Source organism: Hylaeus volcanicus, chromosome 1 (assembly GCF_026283585.1).
Source record: "Hylaeus volcanicus isolate JK05 chromosome 1, UHH_iyHylVolc1.0_haploid, whole genome shotgun sequence".
Taxonomy (NCBI): Eukaryota; Metazoa; Arthropoda; class Insecta; order Hymenoptera; family Colletidae; genus Hylaeus; species Hylaeus volcanicus.
Window position 1 is genome coordinate 24713093 of NC_071976.1, and position 17847 is coordinate 24730939.

Here is a 17847-nt window from a genome sequence, read left to right on the forward strand (position 1 = left end):
TTGCATCCACTGAGTGGCTATGTTAGGGTATGAAAGTAATTTTTAAGAATGAAGAAATATTCAAGAACGACGGGGATGATTATTTATGTCTACTAAAATGAATGTAAAGGAAACAGAAAAGAAAATCGTGTATACAGTTAGCTCCAAGCCACTTCTTCCAAGAATCTTTGTTTTAACAAAATGGTTTTCGAATGGGAAGCTTCAGTATTCACCATGCAAATCAATATTCCTGTATCTGCCCATTTTGTTACAACAAATTTTGTGAAATCGTCTTGTAGTTGGTTGCATACACCATTATCCTTAAAGAATTTTGATTAGTTCGTTAATTTTACCGGGGTCCGCATAGAATGCTATAGCACCGCAGCTCTTCGATCTTCCCCGCCTTTAAAAATTATTTTCACAGGTTCCTCCTCCAAGGAATGACTAAAGAAGCCTTTATTCCAGCCATGTACATGTAAAGATCGCATAACCGCGGGTCAAATTATGTTTGAGCGATCTCCTCGGGGCAGACCCGGTTCCCAGGGCGTTCAGTTGAACCCTTGAGCGTTTAGAAAACAGCGATAGAGAGAAAGTGTGAGAAGACCGTTGCGTGGCCTCTAATAATCCGTTGCTGGAGTTTCTAATAATCCCGTAATAATCTCGTAAATAAAGTATTATAGCCAGCAGCTTCCAGCGTCTAAAATTAATCCCTTCCGCGGTAATCACGCATGTGCCACCGGGGTTACGCAACCCCTGTCATCGAATCCATTTTCGCTTTTTAACTCGAGGAACGGAATTCGAATGAAAAACCGTTGGCCAGCGATTGACTCGTAAAAATTTGTAGCCTTTGTCTGGCCGCTAAACGAATTAATCACCGTCAGCCGGGTAATTGTAAGATTTCCTACCGACTAATGTATGACGGTGTTCGTGGTTGCGTTTGGAAAGGCTCTTGGCCAGATTCGTACATACGTTCAGCCTCTGCTTTCACTGGGCGCAGAACTAACCCAAAAAAGGGAACATGAGTGACGGCAACATTAAGATATACTGTTTGTTCGTACTGCATTGCGACTATGTTACCGTTGGGATACGACTGTCGCGTTAAGATTAAAATACGATCACTTGAAATATCGAATCGTGATTTATCACTTTAATAGAAAAGATTTCTTTATAGATTTGTTTCCTTATAATATATCATCTCTGGTTTTTTCTATTGCATAGGAGTATCACTTCGAAGGAGGCTACGGAACGATCGAGGTGTATATTAATAAATAAAGGGATATATATGTACATTAATAAATGTATATTAATAAATAAAGGGAAAAGGAAAAATAGTAATACACTTATTAATTTGAGAACAAGAGGGACCTAGTGTGAAATTCAAGAGAAAGCAAATGTTATTGTTCAATGATACATTATCAAAAAGCTTCCTTACTGAAAAATCAAAAGATAAAGAGGTCTGCCCAGAGGATTTATCTTTGTTCTTTTCTTCTTAAATATGTATAAACCAAGAAATTAATTCTGATGGAAGACCTCTCTCCTTTTTTTACTTGTGATATAACTCCGTCGTGGTTTTAATAGCAGTGAAGTTGATACCAAACGTTAAATTCCAACGAAATTCTATCCCAACGTTTAACCTCTTAAACAGCTTTTTGGGGATCTTCTAGACCGACCGTAGCAGTGTCGGCTGTAGCAGTTCAAGCTGATGAAATTCCACGACGAAGGATTCATTTTAATTCGCAAACGTCCACAATTAATTGCATTTACTGCAGAACCTGGCAATACATTTATAAATTACAGTCAAAACGAATTTGATCGTTCTTGGAAAGAAGAAAACTGCTTTCGGGGTCACTGACACGCCATCGCCGTTCAAGTTTCAGATTAATTATCGAAAAAATCTAAATTCGGGGACTCGACGCCAACGGCGCATTTTCAAACCTTCGAGAAGGCAGCAATTAATTTTTTAACTGGCGTGGCTTTGACACCAGAAAGAATAGAAAAGCTTCCAACGGCTTTTGCCGCGAGTAATTAAATTCCCAACCGCGTGCGTTGATTTAATTACTGACACTCTTACAGGACACTGCCGTGTGTGTGTACGTTCGTTTGGGGTTTCGAGTATTTTTATTATGCGTCGTGACAGTAATGGGCTTGTGAATAATTTAATATTAATAATTCAGAATGGCGTACGCGAACGCCTGATCTGAATGTTACACAAGGTTTTGTTCGTAATGTACACGATGACTTAAATTTTGGAGAATTGGTCTTTACTGTATTCTAGGTTTACATAAATTAAGTATATAATTTATGGCTATAAATGGGAAAGGAATTATTCAACTTACTTGAAATTTTAACTCTATTACTCCCATGTTAATTGAATCAAGCTCCATAAGCTGATTATTACTGCTGCTTTTCATTATGCTTTTTGAGAAGCACTCCGTTTTAAATAAATAGATATTTTTATAGATCTATAAGCCCAACGATATCAACATTCGCCTACTTTCGAAAAATTTTAATTACATTCAATTCACATCGTTAAAGCAACAGAAACTTGCTACATGTAAGTTCCATCATGTAACAACAAAATTTCGCTAACGTGCCACGAAAAAATTCATACTTCTTGTACAAATTAACATTTTCCAATAAAAACTGGCACAACTACCCTTCAAAGCACATACTTCCAATATACGTACCAATCGTTTATATAAAATATTCCATACACCCTGAAAAAAATCCCCGAAATAGCCTCACTTGTATGTTTGTAGCGTTCCCTTTCGGTAGTTAACGAATTCCAATGGCCCCCGCGACTTCGCCGCGAATTAAACGCCGTTTAATTCAACACTTTCGAGCAACCTTTCAGCAGGCTTCGACTACCGGTTGATTTACTCGCGTCCACGTTGTCGAGGCTGAAACCGACAACCGGTTTCTCGCGGCTCGATCGCACGACAATCGAAGAAATAAACGGAAGGGCTGCCAAGGGGTGGAGGGAGCACGAGCGTTTAAATACCTTCGGGATAACCTTTCGCCGCGACCCGGGGCCACGCTTGGTGTGTATGTAGAAGAGGGCGATCATTAATTAATACCTTCCGGGACGGGCCGAGTCATGAATCAACGACGTCTCAACGGCGTGGCAAAGAGCGGTGCTTCTCTCGGACGCGGCTATCTCGTTGCAGCATCGGCCCGATCAGCAACGATAAACAACGCGTCACGGGACGATTATCGATCATCTCGAGCCTCATCCGCGACAATTAACATGCCCCATCGACGCCGATCGTGATAGTTCGGGACACGATCGCCCGCGAACCTTCCTTATCTCACTGTTCCTTTAAACGAATTATTATCCAGCATCGGCGAACGGAATTGACGTGGAAGATCTTTTAAAATAAAAAGTAGTTTTGTAATTGGGCAACCATCTATAGAATCATTTGGAAAATTCGAAAAAATACTCGGTTGTTCAGTTTAAATGTCTTTATAACTCTCGAGTATTTAGAATTTTCTGTTCGTCTTCAATTGTAGACTTTTGATTGGAAAATACTGTCACACCTTTTTATATATTAACGTTAGAAAATTACGTTAGAAAATCTACATAAAATGCTAAAGTATATTCTCAATTAAAGAACAACATGACCACCCAAACGAGATCCCTTAAATCACCAGCAACAGATACCAATCACCCGTCGAATCGATCAGTCCGCGGAGAAAATAACAGTACACACATGCCAAGCGTTTCACGGCATTGTCCGCCGTTTACGAAGACACTCGGTATTACGGTCCAGGCAACCCCGGAGCCTTGATTACTCCCAAACGATCCTTTGGTCCGCGAGCATGCCTTTCAATGGACGGGGAAAACAGAAGAACTCGGCTCGAAGATCATTCCCGTAGTAACAGTGGCATTGTTTTCGAACAAGGGAAACGATCGTCGCGGTACAAGCGAGAGAGGCATTCTGAAAGTCTGTCGAACCAGGTAAAAAGCAACCGAGGATCGATCGAGTTTCGCGTTCTCCCTCGTTGCCGCGAGGAAAAGGAGAACACGTCGCTCGGAGAACAGTCACGATCGATGGATAATTGAAACACGGCTGGCAAACCGGGGAACCGAATTACGCCTCGCCGTTTTCGCCGTAAATACCGTTGAAATATTCATCCAGGAGCAGTTTGCCACTTTCGTTGCAGCCCGATAAGCGGCAACACCTGCGCCGTAAAACTAATGGCCATCGGTTACAATAAACATCCGCTTTTAAAGGGCCCCGCTATCTCGAGAGCTTCGAACAGGAATCAACGAGCCACGCCGTTGGGCGCCGCGAAAGAACGTCCCACGGGAGCCCAGGGGAGCAACGAGCTACCGTGGATTACTTAAAAATCGAGCACATAAATCCAACCGCGATAAACTCCCACGGCCGATGCGCGAATCTGCTATCCGCGACGCGGCGCGGCGCCCCGAGGAAACCTCCGAAAACGCGGCCAAACGAATCCAGGGGGATAGGTGTTTATGGTAACTGGTCCAGTGATACAGGAAAATCGAGGAAAAAATAAAATTCTCCGCGCCACTCCCTCCAGGAAATTAATTAAAATAATTGTTTTACTTTCATTTCCGTAATACCCACGTTTCCACGTTCCACGTTCAAAATTATACGAATAAACTTCCCCATTTGGAGTGAAATTATTTTAATTAATTAATATTATTCTGTCAGGCTATGAGCATACGTTTGTTTTTTAATTTCCTTTTAAAGGGAGTAAATAAATGTCGACTACGCGAATTTTAGTGTCCGTTGCATCTGTAACAAACCATTTCGATCTAGCGCCAAACGATTAAAAGAGAAATTATTCGGAAAAAAACCTGTAAAAGAATCGACAGTGTCGATCGTAGTCGGAACAGGCCACTTAACCTTACCGGTATCGAAACTGCCCATAAATTGTTAATCGTACGCGTTAAACGTCAATGATAAATGGCTACATACGACTGCAGGCAGCGTTATCGACGGAAAGAAATTATTTCCTGGATGCTTATACGTCCACGAATTAATCGATACTCAAACCAAATAGTACACGGCTCGCGGGGCTACTACATGTCCGATGGAGCAGCGATAGAGAGCTAACCATCTTGGACAGTTGGGATAGAAGAACCTTGTAGACACGCTATTACGTACTGCTGATTTAGACGCACGTCGGGGCTTTTAAAGTATCGTATACTTCACCGTAGCGATAAAAGAACCTGAAAGGAAGTCGGTAAAAATGTAGGAAGCGTGGACGAAACGCAACAGGAAAGAAATTGAAGTGGAAAAATAAAATTCAGGTGCAGCCAAGCACAGACGAAGAATGTAGCAATGGGCAGAGGAAGGAGACGAGCGGACTTGATCAAGAAAAAGAAGACGGACGATGGGAACGGCGAACCCGTACAGGTAAGAGAATGAAATTTCCGCAGATTGCGGAACAGCGAACACGTGGTCGCGGAGGCTAATCAAACGGATTTATGGCGGTGCAAGGGAACGAAACTGCTAAGCGCCAACTTTCTGAGGTTTCTAATCTTGACTGGCAGTTTGTTCTCCTGACAATGGCGGCGTGGATGGAAGACTGGCCGCGGAAAGATTTAATTAATCAACTTCAATGAAAACACTGCGAAACCGCGATTCTTTCGCTCGTTAACCACCTTAAACCTGCTGCTACATGGCAACCTACACGAAATGTGACGTTGCGTTTCGATGCGAGGCAATTCGTTCGCTAGTTTTTATTGAAAAATGATTCATTCTTAATTTCCTACAAGTAATTTATTCACTTACCTTCTTACTACAGAATATTTCATTTCGTTATTTTCTTTCTTTAATTCGAACTATTTCGTTCATCCGTTTTTCTTTGTATTACGAAATAATTCATGAATTCGCTATCTTTTACTAAGCAAAAATTTATTCGTTTATTATTTATTACTGGAAAACAATTCGTTCATCCGTTACCTTGTACTGCAACAACAGACAATAATGATTCATTCTATACTCGTTACCAGAAAATAAGTTAAACCTCAAAAAACAGATCTCAAGAGGTTGAATCGAGTTTATCGAACAGAGAAACAAAAAATGTAACTGGAAAGAAGAAACGCGATTGTCATACCTGCTTTTCACCTCACTTTCTCGAGCGCACTTAACACTGGTCAACGTCCCCGTCATTCGCAGTGAATTTATTTTATTTACAGCCTCGCGCGCGTGAAATCTCCATCTGTTCGTCGCCTACGGACTCGAAGATTTATCGATCTCGTAAACGACGATACTCAATCTCTGTTCGAATGGCCAACGCTCGAAACTCGAGGCGCCATCGCTCGCAATATCTAAAGGAAGGTACACCCAGTTTAACATAAACTTTCCTATTGTTTGCTTGCTTGATTATCTTTGATAGAACGGAATATTAAAAATGGTAATAGTTTGCTCGATCATATTCCCAATATATAAATTTCAATACAGTGTACATGTAAGGTGATTAACGTAGCACATTATTTAATGCTCTTCTTCCAATAAAATTTTTAATGTGGATCCTCTTGCATTTTCTAAATATACGAAAAGTGCACGATACATCTGCTGAATAATATTGGAAAATTCGTAAAATTCTACTGCCTTGCTACAGAAGCTACCCCTATAATAATCCCAATCTAATCCTTCAACGCTAAGAAAAGATTGATTTTAAAAAATTCACAGACTCGACACCTGTTCAATACTTCAAACGCCAAATTTAATACACGTCTTCGACATCGATCTCTCTCAACCGGACTCAGACATCCCTTCCCCGACCCTTCCAGCGAGTATCGATAAATTTTTAATAGCTCGAATCGCTGAACGCTCGGCAAAGAGGACCATCGTCGGGGGGCGGCAACCCCCTCTCGTGTTCCTTTCAGCGAATTTGCACGATGTATTTGCGCTCGACCGCCGAGCTATTTGAGTTTCGCGTTTGCACACAGATAATTATAATCGAAGCCCGGACGATCCACGGCCACGGGCGGCTTTAATTAATCACGACGAACAACGACGGGGGCCACGCGAAACTTCGTTAACTTGCAAATTTCCGGGGCGACCCCCTCAAGGATAAATTCCCTTTCGTACTTTGATTTCCCGGCTGCGATTTTGCATTTTCTTTAACGCCCGCTAATGAATGCGAGCCGTGGCGCGGGCCCTCCTCCTCACCCCCTCCCCTCATCCCTTGGAAAAATCCTGCCACGTTATGCAAATCGATGGTCGCATAATAGCGCCTCGATTAGGATTAAATTCGACGCTGGTAATAGAGTGTCCCCAGTCGCGGAACATTAATAGATTAAGATGGGACATAAATCGAACCGAGAAGGACTGCTTTTTACTTTGGACGTTGACGAGAGTTAGTTTGCATTTTTTACGAGGAATAAATAAATAGATCTATATTGTTCATATATGATGTAAGTATTCTGGATCATATAGATATGTATCGTAGTTTTTTAATTTTACTACGTTTAATGACCTTACAGTTAGTCGCATAAATACTCTTTGTGTATATTGAAGGAATTTGTTTAAATTAAATGATAAGTTTGATATTTCCAAATAAATTTTTCTTTACATATGTACAAGTATAAAGTTTATCCATGTACATATTTATAACGAAACATTTATTTAAAAACATCGTTTTTACCTATTATTTAATTTAGACAACCTTCTTTGATAGACATAGAGGGTACGAATATTTATGAGACTGACTAATATATATATATAAGTATAAAGTTGAATGTATAAGAGATGTAGAATATATTTAGTTGAACCGAAAAATTCATCAAATTGACGGTTAAACCAGATTGGTAGCACCGAATAATAAAGTCGATAACAATTTTTGTAAGCACATTTAATGTGCAAAGAATATCGAGAATCTCTTTGATTAGACTATTATTACCTTCAATCAAAGAATACTGATATCATGTCATCGATAATGTAACTGTTTCAAAATTTATTTAAAGTACTTCTCACTTCAAACAACGTAACAAGATTGTTTCAAATAATAATTTACTTAGGTACTTTACGAGTAACCCTGCCCAAAGCAAACCAACTAAAACGTTAATTCGAATACTTACTTGTAATTTTCATTTCGACCTCTCGTCGAAGCAAGTTTCTAACGACACACCTCGCTAATGACACGCGAATTTATTAGATTGAATTTTTCCAATCGTTGCCGGCGTTTCCTTTCTGGCGCCGTTTCGAGCGCGCCTATAGCGCCGGGACGGCTGCGTTCCGACGCGAGATTGCGTAACAAATTGGCGAGAATCTAGCGGCGATTGTGATTAATCGAGCCAGACCCAATCAGGAATGACATTCCAAGGGCCTGGTATTGGGTTGTTAATGAAGACCCAGCGGAACCTCCAGGGACGTATCAACTTAATTTATAGACGATGCAAAAAGTGGAAGCTTGAATTACACGCAACCAAATTAAAGTGATATTCACATCAAGAATAGTTAACGCGAGCTGTCGTTTCCGCAAATTGAAATCAGTTTCATGATCAATAACGTACGATGGCACATTAACGCGTAGTTTCAATTTAGAAGTCATTAGTATGAACAGACATTCGAATTTATAATATACGACACGAAATGGTTAACTTTAATTTTATCTACACGTTTTTGCTTCATTAATAATTAATATCACTGTATGGAATTTTAATATTCATATAACGTATTTTCTTATAGATCTTTTTATAGACTTATGGCTGAGAATGTTTCTAATAAATGCTTTTCTGACCAGCATCTTGTTAGCAAATATTCATCTAAATATCTATACAGTGTTTTGTTCTTTATGACCATAGTCTGGTACAATTTTTCCTGTCCAACGAGTATTATAAAATCAATATTATCGAACATCATCCTTCACTTTCTTTCCCCAATTATAATGTTTTCATTTGAAACTACAAAAGGAGCAATTTTATATAAAATAGTACAATCGAATGTAACGTTAGGCGTGTTAGAATAGTGACTTCAATGAATCATTCATCCACAATACATTTTTGTTTCAGTCGCTTTAGCTAACGCCAGCGAAGCTTCCTATGCGGGCATTGAAGTCTCCCGAACGGTCGAAAGAGAAAGAACCGTCGCACCAATAGGGAACCTATTTCCATAGTCCCGAATAAAATCATCTCGCATAGTGAATATTCTCGCGAATTCACACCAAGCATCGACAGAATCCTTATCTACATGGAAACTTGAATAAAACATAAATAAGTACGTATAAAGTGGAGTATATGCTCGTATAGCATACGAGTGCACTAGCGTACCCAAAATAAAACATCAATTTCGCCATTCATAAATAATTATCTCACCAAAACTGTTCTTTATCGCAGTATTGACGAAGAAAAAAGAAAATGAACAGTCTTTCTGATTATCGCTCGAATAAAAATTCCACTTCTTCTTATAAAGTGGTACGCCTCATTTTGAACGAACAAAACGTTCCCAGACTCGTATAGAGACACAAATCGCATAAACCTTGCGAATAAATCCCTCCGCGTCGTCCCAGCTATTCGAATGAAATCCCGCCCATCTCTGGCCCGCGTCCACCAAGTTCGCGAACGTTTTCCACCGATATCGAGTAACGCGATTCCGTAAACAAAACGACAACGATGGTCGACGCGTCGTTCGCGGAAGAAATCGGAGAGGATTTTAGCCCGATAATCGTGATTAATTACGACGGATTCGAGAGAGGGCCAAACGCGGGAATATCGCGTTCCTGGAAATGCATCTCCGTCGGGCTAACGATCCGTCCGGCGATTTTTTCCCGTCGACGATTTCACGGAGATCCATAATTTTGTTACTATTCGCCCGCCACTTTTGTCTTTTTTCACCCCCTCCCGCCGCGGCGTCGTGGATCGCGCGCAAGCCAATTACGCAGCTCGCGTTACGCTTAGACGACGTTTGATTCACGATCGTGGATAATCGAGCGTGTATCACGATTAATTTAACGACGGCGTGTGCGCGCGTACGTGTGCCTCGCCGCGTGTGTAGGCGTCTGGAGAGATCCTTCTGCCATTCGATCCGTCGAGTTCGAGCATGAGTTCAGGGCTGCCAAAGTTCGCGGAGCCGCGGACCGTCCATTAGCCTCGGGGAGCGTTAACGCTTCATGCGCCAACGATATTCCGTAATGGCTACCTGAACCGAGGCTAATGGAACGACGGCAGAAAGCGGGTTTCCCTGTAGCCCCGATTCTGTCGTTTGCATTAATATCTATTGTGATTACTTTCGTCGCGGCGGGAGCAATTGGGGGATTAATTATGTCCAGTGCGAAAGAGAGCGGCATACGTCGATCATAGGGCAAGAGGGAGAGGGGTAATGGCTTCGACCCCGTCGCGGATAAGGACAATGTGGCTCCGGGCTTTACTGGGGCGTTCTACTTCACTCATCGGGCTCCCACGTTCAAGCACGCTATCGTTCAGAAGTAGTCAGGTGTTGGTGTGAAAGGAATTTCTGAAGTTTGCTACCGCGGGAGGAAAATGAGCGCGAAGGTGGCACAGGTTGCACGACGTTTATTGCGAAATCCCCCTCCTTCCGTTTCGTTACTGCACTCCCGTGGCTACGAAAATCCACATAACTTTTCCGCCGTAACGTGTTCGCAACTTCGCGGAATACCGCTCCGATTGTTAACAACTCGGGGAAATGGAAGAGATCGGCGAGTTTAGGCTGCGTTTTCTTTCTTCTCCCGGAGGTGACAAATCAGTAAACAGAATGAAGGAAAAGAATATTTTAGTTTCTTAGGAATATTTCTTCGATAGTGAGAGCATCACATTAAGGAGACTTTTATGATTGAACATAAATTTGTTAATCTATAGCTGACAACAAAAAAAGAATATCGCTAGTACGAACATTACACCAGGAATACATTACATGATTGTACGTGAATTTTTGAATTTATAATTACAGGCAGTCCCATAGGTATTCATACCCTTTGTGTCTATTGAAAAAGTTTGTCTAAATTAACCCTTTGACCGCGAGACGATTTTTACTGGAAATTATAAGAGTCGTAAAGGTGATTATTTTAAAAATATATCAGCTTATAGAGAACAACAAAACTAGAATAACTAAATAGAACGTTTAGCTTCAAAAATAGAAATTAGAAGCTTAAAAAACCTTTTTTCTGAGATCTCGTAACGGTCTGACTTTGTTGCTGTTGTCTTAAAGAAAAATAACAATAGTCATATACAATATAAACCATAACATATAACAATATAAACCATTTTAATATGCCATTGTATCTTAGCAGATAATAATCACAAATTCTGAATTGTTGGATCATTAAAGCTGAAAAATCACACAAACCACCACGTGTAGATTTCTCTTCTCCGCTTGCACCCCTCGATATTTGCAAGCATTGATTCCTAATCTGTCTCTTATACTCATAACTGATCGCGACTACTAAGTAATAATAATTCCAGCATACTAAGAAATTACTAAAAAGTCGCGATTTTCTCAATTCTCATATCCTCTAAGACATATTGGAAATGAAGTGGCCTCGCGCAATTTATAGATGAAGTTATTTTGTAAATGAGTTCCCGAAGTATCGCATGGATTTACACGATGGCCAGTGGGATACATTAGTGACCTCGGTATGGAGGGGTTAATGAAACAGGCGGGTACCGTTCGAACGGGTCTCGCGCTTCTTCGATCGACGAGATAAAGAGTATCGTGCACTGACCTTCTTCAGGTGACCCGTGCGGGTGCCCAGGAAGACCACGGTGTAGTCCCCGGTGGATGTAGCGGCTACCGCTGAGAGATAAGTGTTGAAAGTAAGCACCGCGGTTGCCTCGATCGCGTCCTCGCCTCCCAGAGGCGTGTTCACGTCCAGACCGCAGAAGTCCTCGCTGATCGTCTGCAATTTCTGTAAAGAGACAAACGAAACCGTTGTTAATTACCACTAAAAGTCGCAACCACCAACGCCCAACGATGTGTAAACGCAATTTCGTGACGAAGTTATTACGAGCATACGGTAAGTTGCTAGGAGCAACGATTATTCGTATAGTTGGCTAAACAAATAGCCAAACTGGTCAATATTGATTTGGATTGGTTTTAGTTGAATTATATAATTTATTAGGCGATGGCTGGAATTTTAAAATGTCTTGCATCGCGTTGCGCCACCGAACACGTCGACAGTTAGTTGCGATTAAATTTTCTATCATAGACGGTAATTAATTTCCATCTGTATTAACATTTACGCGTACGAAACGAAGGGAGCGTGAAACGATCCCATTGGCGTCGATTAGAGTTCATTGTTTCGCATTAATTTTGCAACTGGCAATATCGTAACCGATGCAGCTTTTATCGATAATAAATCTGTTTACGCGGCAAATTACGCAAATGAGGGCGGTTTATTATGACGAACGTCATCGCGTGGAACGGGATCAACGCGATGGGGCTATTTTTACGTTGCGCTCGATTGTTTGGTATGAATTAATGGAGGTGTAACATTCTGTTGGTGGCAGCTGTGTCGCTATTGCGATCTATTTGCGATCTAAAATAGACTGTCTCTATTAAAGATTGAATTAGTTGGATTGGATAATATGGTCAAATATTGCACTCAGATATAGAGCATAGAAAATGGGCCATCTTCTTGAAGGTATTGTCAGCTAGATACACCTTCAACATTACTGTCCATAGAAAATAATAAAAGTATGAAACAACAAGGGTGATAAATTTGTACCACCACTTGCTTGGAGCCCATCACTTTAAATCACGAAGACAAACCAATAACAATTCTCTATAAAGCAAAAGAAGGATTACATTAATTCCTCATAATGTCAATTTGTGGCCTTAAACCGTGGCCCTGAATCGAACCCTTACATTTCCAACCGCCAAATGCGATTAGGCGTCCTGGCGTCGATTTCCACAATGGCACAGCTTTCATCCAGCACCTGTTAAGAAAGTCCTCGCAACTTGCTAATGCGCGATCAATATTTAACGAGCATTGTGGCTTTCTAAGGGATTAAGACGTCGCGCGATAAAGCCACGGTCGCGTATGCACGCCTCGTGCATACTTTATCTGCCATCGAATATACGCGGGTGCAAGGTTAAACGAGAAAACGATAAGATCGACGACGATCGTGCGAATCCCGCGGAAACGCGCCGGACCGCGGCAGGAGGAATCCTGCGTGTGGTTTCCTTGCCAGTTTTCGTCGCAGGAAAGCGGGTCGCGGGGTTATCGCGCGTGCGCGGAACCACGAAAAATAACCGCGCTAAAATATCGCCGCGAGCCGGCCAACGATAAATTATCGCGGCGTCGGCAATTAATTCTTGCGGGGCCGCGATTAATCGCGTCGCGCGACGAGATGCGATACTTTATTGCCCTGTGCCGAACGTTCCTCTTCGTGTTTAGAAGCGCAGCGCAAGAAATCCCAGCGACCGCCTCACCGTCCTTCCGGTTCCTTCCCGTTTCCTTCCGAGTCTCTTCCGCGGGACAGACGGATTTCGATGGAATTGAAGCATGACGTGGAATGGGCAGAATCAGGGGGGTTTTCTGTCGTCACTTTGATGGTATTCATCTCTTTTCAGAAATGTTATAACGTGTCGTAGAAATGCAATGAAATATTCAATTTCTATACTTTATTTCTCGCCAGGTCAAGAAAGCTCTTTCTTAAATAATATGGATGGTACAGAGGGTTGAATCTCGATGTGCTGATTTTGCACATTTGCCCTTCGGAGTTCCTATCTGTTTACTTTGAAGTAAGTATACAAAAATAATCACAATTTTGTTGAAATTGAGATATGATTTATAAAAGGTAGAGTTACGGGTGGTTTAAGTCATCACTTTGATATTTTCGATTTTATTGAAGAAATATTAACTATTAAAATAGGTCGAATATTCAATCCTGTATTGCCATTCAGCTATGTATAACATTGTAAGCTAAGCATCACAGTGGTCTAATCAAGAAATAAAAAATGTTTTATCGAAGCTCTCACGATAGGGTCTATCCACTGCAAAAAATTAATCTCACTCGGGCCCCCGCCAGCGTCGACATAAAAAATTCACAACGATACGCTCTGTTTTGTCGTCGCCAAGGTGGTACAACCCATTAATTCCGAAACGTGCGGTCTACGGTTCTGGAATAATTTAGACGAACAGGGGGTGATTGTTGCGAAGTTCTCGACGCGAATGTGTACGGACGGCGTTTGATTAATCGTGTCGCGGATGGTCGCTATTGTTACACTCGAAACTGTTCTTAACACCGTGTATTATACGACGGTATTATAAAGTCTGGACTCGCGCGATTATTTCTGAGGTCCGAGAATGGAAAAACCGTCCGTGCGGAAATTGTTTGGAACGGGGAGGCGGGGGATGTTTGCACGACAGACGCGATTGTTTTGCGGGGTGACAGCTGGTTTCAAGACCAGTTCCGCGACCTGTCACGCGAGATCGTTCATGATGACAAACATGTAATGAAGTGACCTGTTACCTGGAAATCGCATCTTTTACCGTTTTATTAAAGTGGATACTCGAACTTCGTTATCCAGCCGACAGGATCGCGATTGCCCTTGTGAAAAATGATGTTATTCGTCATAGAAAAAAAAAAAATAATAATTGATGTCTGAATAAGCATACGGAAAGACTGGATATTTATAGTGGAACAAGGAGACTAAATAATAGAGCTCTCGCCTAAAATACGTACAATACGATACGTAGGTACACGTGTCACGTGTGTACGGTTTAAACGTTTCCGAGACACGGATATCGGAAAACACGTGTAATTAATAAATTCGGTGCTTCTTTACACGTGAAAAACATGAATAACCGTATAATACACGTGTATTCGTGTAATATGGACCGGATATTTACTACTCGGATATTTACTACTCGGATTTCTACACGATTTTCCGTGTTACCCGTGAAACCCGTGTACACGTATAAATGGGAGCTCTACTAAATAATAGCTTCGACATTCCTGCTTTGAATCAACAGGTCACCTAAAATTGTAAATATTTGAATGAATAACTCGTTTATAAAAAAAATCGTCTCTTTTATAAAACAATAAAATATGAAATTGTATGATATATGATATATATTTCCTCTCAAAGATCCTTAAAAATATCTTATACTCCACATATGATTAAAGCAAACTTCAACAACCCTCTTCCACCCTCCCCTATATACGTCTGTCGTTCGTGCACGCGCCAAGGGAGGCCAAACAGATCTCCAAGGGAGCCAGAAGGCCTCTCGCGGCCAGGACACCGGCAAGTCGGCTCTATTTACATACCAGGGTTGCTTTCGCCACCCTGTATACACTGCGCCGAACAATTATTTGCATTCCTGGTGCTAATACGCCGCGGACGTTACGAAAGGGGCGTTGCAGCACACTTTCGCTCCGGAACGCGTCCTCCCCCCCCCCCCCTCTCTCTCTCTGTTTCACTTCAGGACAGAGAGTTTCCTCGTAGCCAGACAGAGACATTTAGCAGCTTAGAACAATGGTTATGACAAAACAACGACGCCTGGGTTGCTCTATTGAAACGTGGCTAATGCGGCCATCAAAACGAAATGGTGGCTCGTTACTACGCGTTTTTTGTCCCTCGCCTCTCCCCTTTTTAGCCACTCGGAAAATTGGAGTAACGACGTGTTACCTGCGACGCGACGCGAGGCGTCGAAGTTGGAAAAAACCCGCGAATGCTCGACGCTTGTGCGTGACGATTAATTCACGCTTTTCCTGTTTCGCCAGCGATCTTTGATTACGAACCGTGCATTTGTAGATTTTGCACGTGTGTCGACGTAAAATTTTATTTAATATACGCGAGAAGAGTGGCTTGAGGACGACTGTTTTCTCTTTGAGTTACTCAAACGATCATTGGGTTTAATCTCAAAATGTTAATTTTATCGTCTGCGAATAATGATAGATATTCTGATATCAAAGAATCCCCAATATTATCCCCAATATTATCCAATGGTTGCAAAATAAAATGGAGGATTTTATACGAAAATATCACTTTGAATCACACTGAACATACTTTGAATAAACTTCAAAATTGTAATCACTCTCTCTTTTTTTCTAATCATATTGACACTGCACCACGCATTCGTCGTACAACTCGCAAATATTTCATCAAGAAACGACGAAAATGCAAAGGAGTATATTTTCTAAGAAATCGTGAAAATGAATCACAAACCTAATTAATTTCGAAACTACGTCCTTCAACCGCAGAAAATCGTGGTGCAATTGAAAACGAAGTGGCTACGTAAAAATCGAACCGACTCAATAAGATATTGCCTAGTTGCATCAAGTAGCCGCATCGTTGCACCCGTTGAAAAATTGGTATCATAGGAAGATTGATCTCGGTAAACGGTGGAACATTTCTCTCTGCCAATCTTCTCTTACGTTCACTTAGAAGAGAGCAATGGGTCGACCTAGTTTCGAAAATCACCCTGTACAAGTCTTGCATGCGCGAGTGACTAAAAGTTTCACTTTTGCCTACAAGTGTTTCCTTATTTAGCGAAAATGATTCATCACGACAGTCCCTCGCAGGTTTCGTGGTTTATTCATTAAATATAATAGCTAGACCATACGAGAATTTCTAACGGTTTTAAATTCGCTTTCGTAAGTGGACGGTTAGCTCGTGCGCAAACGCTGAAATTCTTACCACGGAGAATGTAACGTAAATACACGTATGCAGACGACCGTCGAAATTATTAACGTTTACGTCCGTGTATCACCCCTTTAGAAACCCAATACGTTTGGACCAAAGTACATAAATTATTTCACGGTAACTCTTAAGGGTGTAAATACGACGATATTAAACGCGCGTTGGAAAATGTCGAAAATATTAATATTAACGTCAAGGGTTATCCCTCCGGGAACGACTTCTTGTTACAGATGGATAATTTCGCGACGATCAATGACAAAGAGACGCGAACTCGTATTTTATGGTTTATTGATGCACATTCGTGGTAAGTCATAAAGTCGTACCTTCGAGTTATGCCATAATTTATTGCCACCTCGATCGTGAATGCCTGTTTGTATCAGCCTATAAAGCTGCGCATAGTATTCGAAATAAGTACAAGATAGTAAAACCGATAATTCTGATAAATGATTGATAGAACAATTGCGAACGAGTTGGTTTATTATCCAGTCAGCCTCAAAAGAGTAATGAAAATTTATCAAGATATTGGATTATCCAGAAAGTTCGTGGCAATTTTTAAAAAAAGTTCAAAGGGACATTTGAATTTTGATATATATTTATTGAATCACATACAGTCAGTCCCATAAGTATTCGTACCCTCTATGTCCATTGAAGAAAGTCTAAAGTAAGTGATAGGTTTGATGTTTTCAAATAAATGTTTCATAATAAATATATACATATGTAAAGGTTATTTATGTACATATTTGTAACGAAAAATTTCTTTGGAAACATCACATCACGTTTAATTTAGACAAATTTTTTCAATTGACATAAACGGTACAAATACTTATGGAACTGACTGTAGATACCATTATGTTTAACAATCTTTCCACCTTTTAAGGGATGTATGTATTCGTGATATTTGTTTTCGATTATTCCGATATACTAACCTACCAAAAATCGGCATGGACTTTCCAGACAACCCAATATTTCAGCGTTTCGACTACCGACGACAGAAATATTTCCAATGGCTGCTTCCAATAAGATCTTCAAATATAAATTACACGCAAATTAAATGTGTCTCCGGGTCGAACGAACTCTGAAAATCTGTCACGAACAATGTTCCTCCAGTGCATATTTATCGCGGTACCCCGCAATCTCGCTTCGTCTCTTCGTCTTACCGCGCAGTTCAACAAAATCTAATTTACGCGTTGCAGCAAACAATTCGGGGTTCGGCGTGCAAAGAGACTTCATTAAAATTTAACGAACGCCACTCATTTACCTGGGAATCTCCCGGCGAGCTGGA

General features: G+C 41.1%; 1 protein-coding gene across 3 annotated transcripts in view; it reads right to left on the reverse strand.

Annotated features, from left to right (window-relative positions):
• LOC128874031 (plexin-A4) overlaps nucleotides 1–17847 on the reverse strand; it is a 420285-nt gene that overhangs the window by 94751 nt on the left and 307687 nt on the right. For all 3 annotated transcript variants that reach the window (XM_054118278.1, XM_054118269.1, XM_054118287.1), the window contains one exon: nucleotides 11641–11823. In XM_054118278.1, coding sequence (XP_053974253.1) covers nucleotides 11641–11823 — 183 coding nt within the window. The remainder of the gene's footprint in view (nucleotides 1–11640; nucleotides 11824–17847) is intronic.